The sequence below is a fragment of the Peromyscus californicus genome, unplaced genomic scaffold (assembly GCF_007827085.1).
Source record: "Peromyscus californicus insignis strain IS unplaced genomic scaffold, ASM782708v3 Scaffold_10__1_contigs__length_136768540, whole genome shotgun sequence".
NCBI lineage: Eukaryota > Metazoa > Chordata > Mammalia > Rodentia > Cricetidae > Peromyscus > Peromyscus californicus.
The window spans coordinates 111,997,493-112,013,722 of NW_026294391.1; the positions used below are offsets into that span (position 1 = coordinate 111,997,493).

The window sequence follows — 16,230 nt, forward strand, 5'->3', positions numbered from 1 at the left end:
ATAAGCATTTAGTTTGATTCCATGTTCATTTAACATAACAACAGTAGGTGATTCTTTCCTAAGGCCTATGACCTCCCCAACCATAGGTTCCTGACTCGGTGTATATTATCAGAAATGAATTTCTTCTTGTCATCCAAGCCTCAAATCCAATCAGAGAGTAACTGGTTACCCCTGTAATAGTCCTATTATTGTAGTGGTGGGCATATACTAACAGACAGGTCATTATTATAGCTCATGAGGTACACAGCTAGGTAGGAGCATTGATGACTTTTTCTCCTCCAGCAGTTTACGTATCACCTGGTATTAGGAAAGTTAGCCAATCAGAAGTGTGCCTTAAGCACTTGCAGTAGTGTCTCAGACACTTGGATTGCTGCAAGCATATTTTTTTTTCCAGATTGACTTTCCTTTAGCATTTACAAGTACCTACTGCGTTTTCATTGTCTTTCTGTTCTCCTCCAGGGTCTTTTTACTGATATGTACTTGAATTTTTCTCACTTGGACTCACATGTGTTTCTATTTTTTTTCTTTTGTTGTCAGTTACAAAACATTATCAAATGACATAATAAAACTACACACTTCAAGAGAGAAGAAAAATTAAAAAAGGATTCTGCTCAGAAAAGGAAGAGAATACATGGATTCATTTATTCAATCAAAATATTTATTGAAAGCCTAATATTATCCATGAATTGTGCTATGTGCTAAGAAGAGAATAATGAACAATGTAGACAGTTTCCAAGCTCAAAGATATTATCGTTTAATAGCCGTGGTGTCAAATTGTTCAAAATTTATGTTTTAACATTGTAAACTATGTAGATCTTGAAAAAACTACTCGTAAATCTCAAAGTGAAGCTCCAAGGCTTCTATTTACCTTAATTTTAAAAGGAATTAATTAGTCTGAAACAACCTAATAGAAATACCCAATAGCATTTTAATGGGACATATAGTTAAAGAACAAGGCACATGAGCTTCACCTTCTTTTGGAACCCTTTATGACTGACTTTGTGTTATGCCTTCCCCCAGAGAAGGATTTTATTCTTCATCTTTCATGTGTAGCATTACTGGTCCGTGCAGTTTTGTGCATAGGTTCTATCTTCCCATGAGACTGTAAGCCCTTTACAGACAGAGACAGAGAGTCATTTGAAGCTGCACTTAGCATAGTAGATACTTGACATTTATGTAGGATGGAATACAGGCTCCTCAGCTTGGCACTCTATGTTTTCCATGGCTTTACTCCTGCCTTCTCCAGTCTCATCTCCTAGTAGGCTGCATCTGACAATTTACTGTATCATTGTTGTAAATAGTTACTCATACCCATACACTGTTTATACACTGCCTAGATAATATTTTCAACTTTTTGACCCTTAGATTCATCATTATCTTCAGAAAGATTAGCCTGTCTTTTTTCATTTATCACATTGTAGAGCCAAATGATGCTCTCCTATTGCTATAGGACTCACAGTATGCCAAAATTTAAGGAATTGTCATTTTATCTAGATTCATCTATAAATCAAAGTATTTGTTGGATTTACTGTTCCCCTCTGAGATTTTTTACTGAAGCATACCCAAGTTTGTCTTGCTAGGTATACTTATAGCACTATGAATTTTACTACTGTGTCTTCTATACCCAGAATAATGATTTCCCTATATAAATATCGAGTGAATTTTTTTTTTAGTTAATTGCTGAGTGCTCTTCCACCCTTACTAAACTATTTAAACCATTATTACTTTCTTGATTTCAGGTATCACCTATACCATGATAATCCCTCAAGGGATTAATATTTTTATAAGCACTGTGAAAGAGGAGTGCAGCATTCAAGGAAGGCACATAACAAGGGTAATTTATTTGGGTCATATTGAGACTATCGGAAAAGGATTCTCTGAAGATGTAGCATCTGAAAAGAGAGCCAAAGGACAAATAGAAATAATCCAGGCAAAGAGCAAGCATAGATTGTAGAGAAAGAGAAAGAACATAAAGTTGGGTGGCTAGAGAGGTGGGGGGGGGATCTGGGAGGAACTTAAGGAGGGGAAAACATGATCAAAATACATTGTATGAAAAAATAGTGTTTTCTTTTAAAGATGGGGTGAGGTAGCGGGGAGAAGAGCTAATAAGGTCTATAGTAGTAAAGACTTTTTGTAAAAAAGAAAATTTCGAGACAGAGTTTCTCTGTGTAGTTTTGGTGCCTGTCCTGGATCTTGCCCTGTAGACCAGGCTGACCTTGAACTCACAGAGATCCGCCAGCCTCTGCCTCCCAAGTGCTGGGATTAAAGGCGTGCACCACTGCCGCCTGGCTAGTAGTAAAGACTTGAGTGTTCTGGGAACAGAAAAAAGACAAGTGTGGTTAGAAAGTAGTGGTCACGAGAGAGAGTATCAGACCTAAGACTGGAAAGCAACAACTTAATCCAGAGCTTCACTGGCCTTCACTGTGAGATTGTAATTCTTGAATGGTCACTAGTAGAATAACATGACCTACTTTATGTTTTTAGATCTAACTGAATGCTGAACAAAGATTAAGTTTTGACAGCAGTAAAGAGGTGATAGCTGTTGGCAAACTAGTTAGAACACAACTACACTGTTGTTGGTCAGGGATTTTGATGATGTGGGTTAGGTGAATATCGGCAGAGATGAAAACTGAACTGCATTTGATATATTCAAAAGTAGAATTGATGGGATTTTTGATGATTTACATGGAGGAAACATCAATAATACTTACTTTGCAGTGGTTGTGAATTGAATAAGTACTTGAACTAGTCATTGAGATACAGAATGCTAGAGTAGGACCAGGTTTGTGGGAGGGGAAAAATGATACATCCCATTTGCACAGAAATGTTCTGATTTGGTGGTGGATGTCAAGTAGAAAATTGTATATACTGATTTGGAAATCTGGAGAGATAGATAGTTCAAAAATATAAATTTACAAGTCATCAGCATGTAGGTGGCATTTAAAAGAATGGAAGTGGATACAATCATGCAGAGAAACAATTTAGAGGGAGAAGAGAACCGAGAATAGAATCATGGAAATTCCATCACTTGGACATCAGGTAGATAAAGAATATCCAACAGATGAGGGTAAGATAAAGAGGTAAGAAGCAAACCACAAACTTAGAAGAACATATTTACATAAGAGATAAATTATGCTGAAGGAAGGCTATTTAGCAGGGGAATAAGCTACCCACAAACAAGAGTTTATTGTATTTGAAAACCTGGACATCATTGAGTACTTCAGTAAGGAAATCCTTATAGTGACGTATGTGCAGCTGTACTGGAGTGGCGCCAATGAATGGCAAAAAGGAAAAGAAGAGAAGACATTATGTATAGCTAATTTTTTGAAGAAATTTGACCCTGAAAGGAAATAATTGTAGTTAGAACTAGAACAGAAAGCTTGAGGGAAGACGTTACTTTAATAGTATAAGTAGAAAATGTTTGATTTTTAGTAAATAAAATTGTAAAATGACTTCATGAGTCTCAGAATTTGGGTTTAAGGATGGAAAACGGGTGTTTATGCTTATGCAGCAATAAAGGCCTGTAGAGATAAAAACTCCTTCTGGTCTTGAGTACTATTAAAGAAGGAGAAGTTGAAGAAGCAAGAGACTGTAAGGACATGCTCCTTGCAAAGCCACAAAGTTCCCAGGTCAAGAGCACATGTGAAAAACATTGGCCTCTGATAAAACAAGTGACACTGATAATTGTAACAAATATGTACCAAAAGCCTACTATGTTCTTGGTTTTCTTTCAAATACTAGGGAAACAATAATGCATAAATCATAATTTCTGCTCTTATGGCATTCCCAGCTTGATGGGACAGACAGACAATTAAATTGATAGTTATAATTAGGTTGATTAATACTATGATAATGGCAGGGATCTATGGAAGAAGAGACATTATTATAAATTGAACTGTTCTCCTCCCCAAATAAAGTTATACTCATGTCCTAATGTCCAGTACTTCTAATACAACTGAGGTTAACTTCACTGAGGTTATGAAGTTAAAATGAGTTCATGAGGATGGTCCCTAATTAATTATGACCAGGACTCTGATAAAAGAAGAACACTGGACACAGGAATAGACACAAAAGAGAGTACTGTATGATCATAAGGGTATAGATCAAGGGGATACATATTCATGCTAAGGAGTGTCAAAGATTATCAAAAATCTATAAGAAGCCAGGAACAAATCATGCAGCAATTTCTGCCACAAAAGAACCAACCTTGAGTTGATGTCAGTTCCCAAGACTAAGAGAAAGTAAATTTCTGTTGTTTGTCACTCACTTGGTTAGAAGAAGCCCATAAAATGAATTCAGACAGTCTAGCCACTCTGGAGAACAATGGTCATGGTAAAGGAAGCCTTCCCAAAGAGAATGTTGTCTGTGCCAAATCAAGAGGAACAGATTGAATTTGTGGGAAGGACCCAGGAGGGCATTCCACGGAAGGTGATCACCATCTGTATAAGTCTGAAAGTGAAAGAGATTATGCACATCCAAACTGCTGCACTTGATCTAATGTGAGTGTATATGCAGTGAATGGTTCATGCTGGTGAAAACAGAGAACTGAGAAGCTGAAGCCAGCCTCCTGAAAAGCCTTCTATTCCAAGACAATTTTTTTTCTTTTTCCTAAAATCAAGTGCCTACCTTTTAAATCTTCATGCCACCTTTAGTGTTTGTTTACCTGTATAACTTAATTTCTCCAAGAAACCTCCTCTTGCATCTACTACGGCATTTCTCATGTGAACAAGAACTTTTTTACTTGATCTATTTTAATGTACAAATTCTTGAAGAGAAGCAGTGGTATTCTGATTGATTAGATGTGCCCAGTGTGTGTTGAAGGAAGTGGTTAGCTAATAGTCTGCCTTCAGTAAATGACTAAGTGATATCTTCTTAGAGATGACATCAGGACATTTAGGCTCACTTTGGAGTGATAATCTAGGACATTCTATATTTTCTTTTTACACTTTCTCCTGTTCATGAACTTCACCTTGGTTCTTATTTCACCCATTCACTTGATTTTTCCTAGTAGGCCAAGGTCCCTATAGGTGCTACATAACCTTCTTGTACACCAAACCAGCAGTCCTCACTTCAGGCAGCCTCTCAGCATCCTGGTTTCTACTGTCCCCAAGGGAGATTGGTCCACAACATGCAAAGCCCTGCAGTCCAACCTTGTCACTTTGTTTCTACTGGTTCTGCCAGGACTAGTGCTTAACTCAGTCCAATCAGGGTCAATAATCATTTTCAAGCAAATCATTCTGTCCTGAATTGGCCAAAGAACAGGTGGCAGCTATGGCTGAAAGCACAGGATGAAGCAATGGATTGTTGGGCTGCACAGGAGGGTAGAATAAGATAATCTAAGTAATATCTAAGGGAGCCAAGTTTGACCATGGGATCCATGTTAAAGATGGTAAATAGGGCCCTGGAACAGGAAGACTGGTGGTCAACACAGACCACTAGAAAGACGTGTGTAAATTAGACTGACTTCATCAAAAAGTATACATCTTCTCATGCTTGTCATATGTGCTTATATAACATACCCCAATTTGAATGTGCTCTCTCTCTCTCTCTCTCTCTCTCTCTCTCTCTCTCTCTCTCTCTCTTGCTCTCTCTCTCTCTCTCTCTCTCTCACACAACACACACACACACACAGAGAGAGAGAGAGAGAGAGAGAGAGAGAGAGAGAGAGAGAGAGGAAAGAGAGAGAGAGAGAGAGAGAGAGGAGAGAGAGGAGAGAGAGAGAGAGAGGAGAGAGAATGATTGTACATAGACCTGTACTCATCCAGAAGAATATAATTGATAAGTATTTTGAATCACTGGTAATGGGTTTCTCTGCTGATGCAATAAGGCAAATCAAGCCGAATTAACAATGCCAGGTTTAATCTGAGCAAAGCATTCTCAGGTGATCTTGGGGTGGGGGGAGCAGAAGAGAAATCATGTGGTGGGTCTATGGACCCAAACTTAAATACCTTGTAGGCATGTGGTCTTGCGAAGCTGAGGGAGGAGCCACCACTTGGTGGGCTTTATGAGGGGCAGAGTTTGGAGAGGGAGAAGGGGGGCTGAGGTGGAGCTTCCAATGGAATATCAATAACATAGCATGCTTAGTTGGCAGCTACTATTTGCCATTTGCCTGGAAGAAGGTACTCCATACAAATGCATTTACCAACATTGAAGACAGATTTCAAAGGGACAAGTTATTTTGCTGTAATTGTTACCATTATATATTCAAAGATATGTATGTATCTGTATGGATGAGCAACATCTTTCACGGAAATGCCTTCATACAAAATATACACTATATACATACAGAGCAGTCCCTTACAAGCTGCCTATGTACCCTATAGGTAGGTTTTTAGGTAGATCCTTTTCTTACAGTCAATAGTCTGCTTCTTTCATCATAGTCCTTCCCTCATCTACCCACTAATGAGTGAGATTAAAAAAGTTGGTACTATCATTCAATATAAAGTAGAGGGTTTTAATTGGACATACATGACATAGTTAAAGATCTTTTAACTACAAAGAACTTTACTAGGAAATGGGCTCAGAGGGAATTATTAAAAATCAGTGCATAAGAGCTCCATGGGAGGTCATTATTTTGTATCCTCCCCCAACTCAAGCTGTTTATTATTGGTAACAAGGTGAGAGGAAATTCCCCCAACTTCATTAGAAACCTGGAAAAATAACCTTGCCTTGACAAAACCTTCTTTTCCTGTTGGAAACCATTTCTTCTGGAAGGTGCTCTGTTAAAATGGCTGTCCCCATGCATCCTTTTTTTGTGTAAAGGGTGGCTTTAATAAACCCCTTGAAGCTTCAGATTCCATCCCTTGATAACAACTCCTGTACACACACACACACACACCACACACACACACACACACACACACACTCACACACACACATACACACACACACACAGCACACACACACACACACACACACACACACACATACACTGAGGAGGGGGGAGTAAAACAGCCATCTCATTAACTTAATGTTGGAAATAATTTAGCTACTACCTGGACTAGTGATATTTACATGAGTGCATGTCAGAAAAGAAGAAGAAAAATCTAGCAAGCATTTCATTAACAACTCTCTCTCTCCACCCCACCCCCCTCACACACACACAGTGCTCATCAAGAATCCTTATCTGCTCTTTGAAATCAGACTCAAAGACTCTAGTGTGACACACCTTGGTTGGAAGATACTGTAATAGCTGTCTATTTGGCAGTGGTCAGGAAAAGACGTGTTTTTGAGTGTATGTCCCAAATAAAAGAAATGTCCAAAGAATACTCATCATTGAAGTCAATTGCTTCAAATATTTAAGATAGGTCTTGTCTTTTCACGATAATTCTTCTTGACACAATTTGGCCTTAAGTTGATTTTAGGTCATCATTATGGACAGCAATCAAAGGATTTCGCTGAGATGTAGAGATATCCTAAAGGAACTCTCATGAGAAGCACCAGGTTCTTTAATCACCCACTAAAGGGTCCTGGGCTATTTACTTTTTAAGAAGTATCTTGTTTTCTCTCTAAAGTCTTTGACTACTAATTATATTGTATATACCTCCAGTAGTTCTTTGACATTTACTATTCTACCTTAAGTTCAGCAACCAAACTCTGTTAAAAATATGTATAAAGTGCTATTGAGAGCCTTGGGGTGGGGTTTCTAGAAGTAGTCTCCATAAGTTTGGGTGGATTATTTTTTGTTTTATCACATTGGGCTGCTCTAAGATTATTAAAGAATAATCTTTAGTTTTCAGTTCCACAAATAATAGGAAATTATAGTTTTTAAGAAGGAGGCCTTTAGGTACATATAATGTTTTAGTCATGTGGATAAATGGGTAAGTTCATGATATACAACTGCCTCACTTGTATACCAAGTTTGAGAATTTTATAAGTTATCACGTATGAAAAGAAAGAATTTGATTGGTAAATTACTACCTTACATAAATAATGGAGAGTAATAGTATAGATTTTATTTACATCCGAAACACTGATATACTTTTCTATTTACTAGCAAAGATTCCATTAAGCCATCTACTTAAATAAAATTAGTATTTTACATTAACTTAAATAAATTATCATTTATAAAATTAATTATTTACATTTGGAAGTAACAGCAGAGAATAACAATACCTCAATTAATCATTTCACTAAGAAGAAAGTTCACTTGAATAAATTCCGTCCTGTTATGCAAAGATGCAGAGGATTAATGGAAGCCTTGTGTAGCAGTAGTGGCAGCTGAAGATAAGAGACTCTTAAGTCCTTGTTAGTGGGAAGGGCATATACTACCATCAACTCAGGAATGATTGGTTTGTGTTAATGTCCCCAAGGAAACAGAGATACATTCCCTGAGCCTGGGAGAACCTCACTCTCTTCTTGGATGATGGCTGAAATGGAATCCTGTTTCTGACATTAACTCTATGAAAGAAGTAGTTGAATAACAAGAATCCATATTAATGGAAATGTTATATTACAGCTTTGAAAGATACTCTGACCTCGCTAATTCTGAATAGTTGTTCAATCAATTAATAGTGTGTGCTCAGTATGTGCCATGTACCATGCTAATTGTTTTATGTGTCATTTCATCAACTCCTTTGAGGCGGATTATTATTTCATTATGTAGATAGGGAAACAGCAGCTCAGTGACAGCAAGTAATACACTTGACCAAGTTAACAGCAAATGCTCAAATTTAGGTTCCAAAGTCAGCACTAACTGATATAGTAACTGATATCAAATGCTTCAGTAATTCAAGACATAGGATAAGAAAAATATTATAGGGTCTTCTAACTGGTACATGAGAATTAGAGTAAGCTCCCTGCCCTAAACCCTACTTACCTATTCTTCAATCCTGTGTGGCAGTGACCTTTAGTTAGTCCAAGCTTTGATTACAAAATATATGAAAGAGAAAGAATGGCACAAGTGTCCTGACTTCTAAAATAATCATCCTTGAGGTTACATTTATACTGCCCAAAGGGAAGTTGTTACTCAATGTCTGGAACCATGGCCAAGGCCAAATTGGCAACATGCTTTAAACTCTCAGGAACAAAACCTTTAAAGTCTACTAACCAGTTTGACACTAGCTGGCATTGGCATCAAAATGCTTGTTCTTTCATGTCATTGCCAGAAAAAAAAGTGATGACTATTGTTTACAGCAAAAGATCACTATCAAATGTTGTATGTCATGAACTTGCAAGTGGGATACATTACATGCTAAGAGATGCTTACTAGGGGCTGAACATTATGGAGAACAAGAAATGAGACTGCTCCAAAAGATTTAGTGACTGTGTCTATGATAATGTGTCAGTTGGTCATCTAGTCCTCCACAAGAATGATGGGAATATTGAAAATGTCAGAGATTTGCTTCATTAATTATCTTTTATGCCTTGTAAGAATGATGGCAGATGAACCCAGCTTGATTGAATAAGCTGACTTTGGTTGAAGAAACCCAAAACACGAGTGAACTTGTGGTAAAGATGTCAATGCCCTTTGAGTGATGAATGAAAATAGGGAACATATGACATTTGTTTTGAACTTTCCAGGGAAGCTCGTCAAACGAGGTGTTTTGGAACAGAATTGTAACCAGGGCGACAAATGGTTTATATACTAGACTCTTAAGAGATAAATGTTGACATGCCAGAGACCTCAAAACAGGTGCAGAATTCAAACACAGATGAAGAGTTGTGTTCTTTTACTGCTATTATTTACTTGTTGATTGACTGATATTGTCCTCTCAAAAACAAGAAGTAGAATAGACATTCAGAAGCACTGGAAAAATTGTGTGATTGAATTCTTCATTAACAAGCTTGACATAACATTTGACATTTTGGTTTTGACTGATGCTGCCTAATAATCCTTGGAGTTTCAACTCTGTCCTCAGCTCTTGGGACAAATATAGCTCAGAAAATTTAGAAAATAATTTTTACTGACTTTGTCATCTCATTACTTAACTTCCTATGACTTTGATCTAGAACCACTTCTCTTACTTAGTTTTTTAATTGATGTTTCAGTGTCCCTAAAAGTAGGGTTTTGAATTATTCTCATTTGAGTATATAAATTCTGATGGCTGTGGCATACATTCCATCTTATTACTTTAATATCACCATGAAGCAAAGTTTATATAAGGTATGTTAAAGTAAACCTTGACCAGCCAAGAGAATATTAAGAGCTGATGCTATATCCCTACATTCCATTTTCATGTTTATTCATATTTACACTGGCAACGTTTTTAGACTATAGATAAAGAGAGGGGTGAGAAATGAACTTGAGGAGCCTGCAGGACTTTACAAGAGGAAAAATGGGAAATAAGTTAAAATTTTGCAATCTTGAATAACCTGCAGAGATGTACTGTGTGTTATTTACCTGTATTTTTTGTTTGCACTACAATTCACCTCTGTACTGCAATCCATTTGGTAGAGTGCATGATGCCTATCTAACTCTTAGCATGATCCTCTTCCTGAGAAGTCAGACTACCTCTTGACCATCTCTTTGGAATTCTATCTCCATTTGCACTGTTCTGAAACACAGTAACAGTCTTTTACTTGAATATGGTCACCACCACTCTCCTGAGAACCATTCTACTTCTGCCTATCCTACACAGACAGCTTTATACAGAGATGTAATATGACCAAGGTTGTAGTATAAACATACAGGTATTATTGGTACTCTTGTACTAGACCAGTCCTGAAGCCTGCTTTACCTCTTCCTTCTTATTCCAGATTTGCTCACTCTAGATCTCCTCTCTCTCTTCCCTGAGCAGATGCTGAAGTACCAACAAACCATCTGGCCCACACAGTGAGGGTTAAGGTACAAATTGGAGCTGTATCTCTTCTAATCTAGTATGACAGTTTGTACTGATCAGGTTAATGGAGGATAATTTCTCATTGGCTTGTACAGAGACATGAAAATTTAATCTGATTTGCTATTAATTACTCTGTCCAATCATTAACATAATGTTTCACTAAATAGAAAAAAAAACTATTCACACTGCATAGGCAAGTATATCAACCAGAGCTCAGGAATAGAAAAGTGTTGCCTTTGGGGTACAGAAGAGAAACTATACTGCCACTGGAAGCATGACCTACACTTTGACATGCTTCTTAGTATTAGGGATAGGCTATCTTGAACCATATGCAGTCTGGACAGAACTACACACATTTGTAAAGTGATTGACAGTGGATCCTAGAGTACAGCTGTGGTGTGGGAAACAGAATGGAGTGAATTGACCCACAAGGAGATTAAATAATCATATCTTGAGTGAGAGCAACATAATGCTTTATCAAACAAATGAAATGACTTTAGATGGCTCTCTTTGTTCTTTTATTAGCAAATATTTATTAGACAAATCATTCCGTGTTAAGTGCTCTGCTTGGTGATAGAGCTATAGAAGTCAAACAGAACTGACATGAATCATGCCTTGGTGAAATTTATTTATTTATTTATTTTAATAAATATTTTTATTTTATAATTAATTTAATTTTACATATCAGCCACGGATTCCCCTGTCCTCCCTCTGTGGTTCAGTGGTAGACTTCTCGCCTGCCTTGGTGAAATTTATGATGCAGGTAGAAGGTACACATATATGCATATGTGTTTATATGTATATACACACACACTTGTTATATTCATATAACTATTTAATTGTAGTTGTGAAAAACTAGAGTGCTTGAAAAGCATATATGTAAAGACTGGGTGGCACCCTATTGATTGATTGTCCAAATTAAAGAGGCATGGAGCTGGACGCAATAGAGCATACTTAGAGCCCCAGCACGGCGGCGATAGAGAAATGGCATGGCTATCAGTGTTAGAGCGATGCAGACCACATGATACCATATCTCATTTTAAAAAGGAAAGAAAGAACAAAAACTAAAGAAAAGAAAAAGAGAGAAGGAAGGAGACAAAGAATGTAATGTGTGAAAGTTCCCAGGAGGCAAATGGGCTTGAGGAACATAACACCAGGGAGACAGGAATTTAAAGAGCAAGAAAGAGGAAAACGCTGAGATTTGGGCTATAATTATAAATTCTTAGGCTAGGAGTGGGAATAAGATAGGCTATATGTTTGGGGATCCTGTAACAGGTGTCGGCTGTTCACTTCCATGGGACATTTGGGCTTTATCCTAAGGGCAAAGGGAAGCTGTTAAAGATTTCTAGGTTTAGTTGATGTGAGGGCAGTAGATATTTTTAATCTTTCCTAATGGCAAGCACACTAAACAAATTCTTCAACTGTATTCAGAAGCACTCGTATGTGGCTGGAGCAGATGAGGCATTTCCACTGTTCATCTGAGCAGAAGGCAGAACCCCTGAGAGGCCGAACAGTAATTACACTTCTACTCTAGATCCAGGTTTTAACCACAAGAAGTGTGTTCTGCAGGCTCTATTTCATAAATGAGGGTAATTACAAGAAGTTAAAACTAGATTAGAGACAATTAGGCCCTATACAACAGGGAGCTCTGTGGGTGGTCGGGAAGGGAGTAGGAAGAACCAGCTGGGGAAGTGTTTCCCAAACTGCTTGGCATTCTTGGACTCATTTTGTAAGTGGAGGTTTGGGGATAGCTATCTGTGCTTCTGGTGTCCCTAGAGGTAGCACCAGAAATTAGATTTAACCACACATATACATGTCACTGATAGCCAATCAATATTACCTTGTCCTCAAGCCAGAGAGTTTCATAGGCCAGATACCAAAAATGGAAACAAGTGGCGAAGAGAGAGAGGTGATGAAATACACTGCTCTTCAGCTGAAGAGGCCCTATTGGAACAAGGACATTTTTTTTCTCACTCTGGCTTTAGATATCGTGGGGTAGATATGGCCAGCATGGATACTTCTTGCCTTTGAGCCTATTTTGGAAGTTTGGTGTGGCTGTACCACAAAATCGGGGAAAAGGAATAATGAGTGAACTCATATAGCCATTTTTTTTACTAGTCACCGATTGACTTAATCAACAAGTGATTATTTGTGACTGTTCTGTGTGGAATGCCATGCTAGGAGAAATTAAGAGGAATAAGGACCTATCCCTGAGCCATAGACGCAATAGTTTGGGTTGTCTAATGAACACAGTGTGATCAGCCTTTAACCAATATATACACCACCAATAAAATGGACTTGGCAGGTTGTATTTATATGTATTTGTGCATATACATACATATATACATAGATACATACATATGCACACATACACATGTCTACATAACAATACTAACCAAAGAAAAATATGCATCAACTTGAGAATGGGAGTGGAATATGGCAAGAGTTCAAGGAAAGGTAGCTGGGGGTAGGTTGAAAGGAAGAAAGTGATGGGGAAACATGATGTAATTCTATGTCAATTAAAAACATATTTTTTTAAAATTTATTTTAAAAGCATGAGGACAATGGTGTTCCGGTCTTTGAGGGATTTGATTAAATGTCCGAGTGAGTAAACTAGTCAATAGTTGCTCTAGCATTTTAGAGATGGTTTTCTTCAGTAGAAAGACAGACGAACTAAAGAAACATGACAAAAATGAGATATACCCAGTGTAATATTAATGAAATTCAAGGTGAGATACAGTGAAGGGCCTTGCTAGGCAGAAGCTAAGGGAAGATAATAGGAAGTCTTGGAGGATGAAGAACAATGGAAATAGTACTATGAACATGTATATGTATGAAGTGGGGAGAGATTCTTGGAGGCATTTGCTTGTGGATACATAGAGACACTGGTAGGTAATATAACTAAGAAACCTTAATACTAACAGATAATTCTATCAACTTCTCTCATAAACACAGAAAAAGAAAGTGGGGAAGGAAGAAGTTTTTATGGAATGAAGCTGTTGTTGCAAACTGGATTTTTTTTTAATGATTGACATACATAAATTGCACACAATAACAGATTTAATTATGACATTTACATCTATATATATATATATATATATATAATTTAATTCGATCAACTTTACCCCCTTACTCTCTCACCCCTACTCCCTTTGAGCCCTGCTTTCTCCCTAGCACTTTCTTCTATTTTTATGTCATTTTAAAAACTAGGTTCCATATGTGAGAAAAATGTGATGTCTTTCTGAGTCTTGTTTATTTTACTTACATGATTATCTCCAGCCAACTCCATCCATTTTCTTGTGAATAACATAAGTTCAGCTTTCTTTAAGCTTTGGAGTGTGTGTGTGTGTGTGTGTGAGTGATACATGAATATATGTACACATATGTGTAGGTATATGAGTGAATGTTATATTTTCTTTATTTATCAGTTGACAGGCACTTAGGTTGATTTTGTATCTTGGTTCTTGTGAATGATCAAGTTTGGTGTTTCTAATTTCCTCTTAAAATGAACCAATATATGGTAGAGTAGCCTGGTGGAGTTACATCCATCTTGATAAATTTACTCTTTCTGTTCAGGGGTTCACCTGAAAATATTAGACTGTAAAAACTGGAGGGAGAGTCCCTCCCTTGCTAGTAATTTCCTGGAAGAAGGGAATAGCAGTTGCTTGAATTGCCAAGTTGTCAATCAAGTATCTGACCACCATTAGAGAAGTTCAAGCTGCTGGGGAAAGGACTCTGGGGATGGAGAAGGCTATTAGGTCTTCATGGCATGCTTCCACTCACTCAGGAGTCTCTGCACTGCCCTTTTAACATCCTTGTTTCTCAGGCTGTACACAATGGGATTGACCATGGGGGTGATCACAGTGTAGAGCAGTGAGAAGACTTTGTTTAGGGCAGTGGCCTGAGTCGCCGCAGGGATAGCATACACTGTTCCCAGAGTTCCATAGTACAGAGTGACCACAATGAGGTGGGAGGAGCATGTGGAAAAGGCTCGTTGTTTTCCTGCAGCTGATGGTATCCTGAGGACAGCAACCACAATGTTTATATAAGAGGCTACAGTAAGCAGGAAGGGCACCATGGTGACAAAGGAAGCCATGAGGAAAGTAGCTTTTTCTACTTCCTCAGGATCAGAACAAGCTAGCTTCAACACGGGGGCAAGATCACAAAAGAAATGATCAATCTCATTGGATGCACAGAACTGCAGCTGGAAAGTCATAGTGACAGTGACAACAGGGGTTATAAATCCACCCACCCAAGATCCACCTGCAAGCAAGATACATGTGTGGAGGTTCATGAGAGATGGGTACCGAAGTGGGCTGCAGATAGCAAGGTATCGGTCATAAGACATGGCTGCCAGGAGAAAGCACTCAACTACTGCCATGGAGCCAAAGAAATAAAACTGAGCCACACATCCTGCAAAAGAAATTGCTTCTGGACCAGAGAGAAGGGTCTTCAGCATCTTAGGAGCAATGGAGGTTGTATACCAGATCTCAAGGAAGGAGAAATTGGATAAGAAGAAGTACATGGGAGTTTGGAGGCTACGGTCACTGGAAGTTACTGTAAGGATGAGAATATTCCCCAGTAAGGTCATTATGTAGATTCCAAGAAATGTCCCAAAAAGGAAAAACTGTGACCCGTGGAGGCTTCCAAATCCCAGAAGGAGAAATTCTTTGATTACTGTCAGATTGCCCATCTCTATCCGATTCAGGATTAAGATCTGAGGAGAGGAAGTATAAGCAACTGATAAAGGAGTAAACACTACTGGAAGGGAGCAAGAGAACCAGAGAAACTGTCTAGCACATAAACTCAAGTGTTGTTTCTTCTTCCCCTAGAAGATACTTCGTACATGTTCTACTAAGTGGACTTACCTAGTAGCTGCCACATTTCTTCCTTTTCTCCTTATTTTGATGAAATAATTGACAAATGACCAAAAGGAGGAGAGGCTTATTTTGGCTCATGGCTTGAGGGATGCAATAGTTTGTGATGGAGAAAGCATAGCAGCAGACTACTCTATGGTGGCATGAACATGTGGCTAGGATGCCTCTCACATTTCAGAGGACTAGGAAGCAGAAATGTGATAGCAAGCTAGGGCTACATTATAAAATGGAAGGTCTGCTTAAAGTTACTCACTTTCTCCTATGAGACTCCACTTCCTAAAGGTTCTACAACCTCCCCACACAGTGCCATGAGCTAGGAACTCAGTGTTGAAACACACGAGTTTATGGGGAACATTTCTCATTCAAACCATAATAGTTGGAAAAGGACCCCAAGTTAAGGATCCCTTAAGAGAGAGTGACTCCAATGTTCTTTTTTTCTCCACTTTTTTCTTTGACATAACTGGTGGTGAAAGTACCTTTGAGAGTCTCACAAAAGGAAGCAAATAATGATGACATTTAGCAGAAACTTCACTTCTTTTTTTATCCTCTACCTTATTTATTATATCTTATTT

General features: G+C 38.1%; 1 protein-coding gene across 1 annotated transcript; it reads right to left on the bottom strand.

Moving 5' to 3' along the window:
* Positions 1–14,535: 14,535 nt before the first annotated feature.
* LOC128115946 (olfactory receptor 10A5-like) lies at positions 14,536–15,489 on the bottom strand. The gene has a single exon (XM_052747143.1). It carries the CDS (start codon positions 15,472–15,474, stop codon positions 14,536–14,538), a length of 939 nt encoding a protein of 312 aa, XP_052603103.1. The 5' UTR covers positions 15,475–15,489.
* Positions 15,490–16,230: the final 741 nt, after the last annotated feature.

Bases quoted from the DNA above. Each gene is read 5' to 3' on its own strand.
- LOC128115946 (XM_052747143.1), bottom strand. From the start codon at position 15,474: ATGGGCAATCTGACAGTAATCAAAGAATTTCTCCTTCTGGGATTTGGA.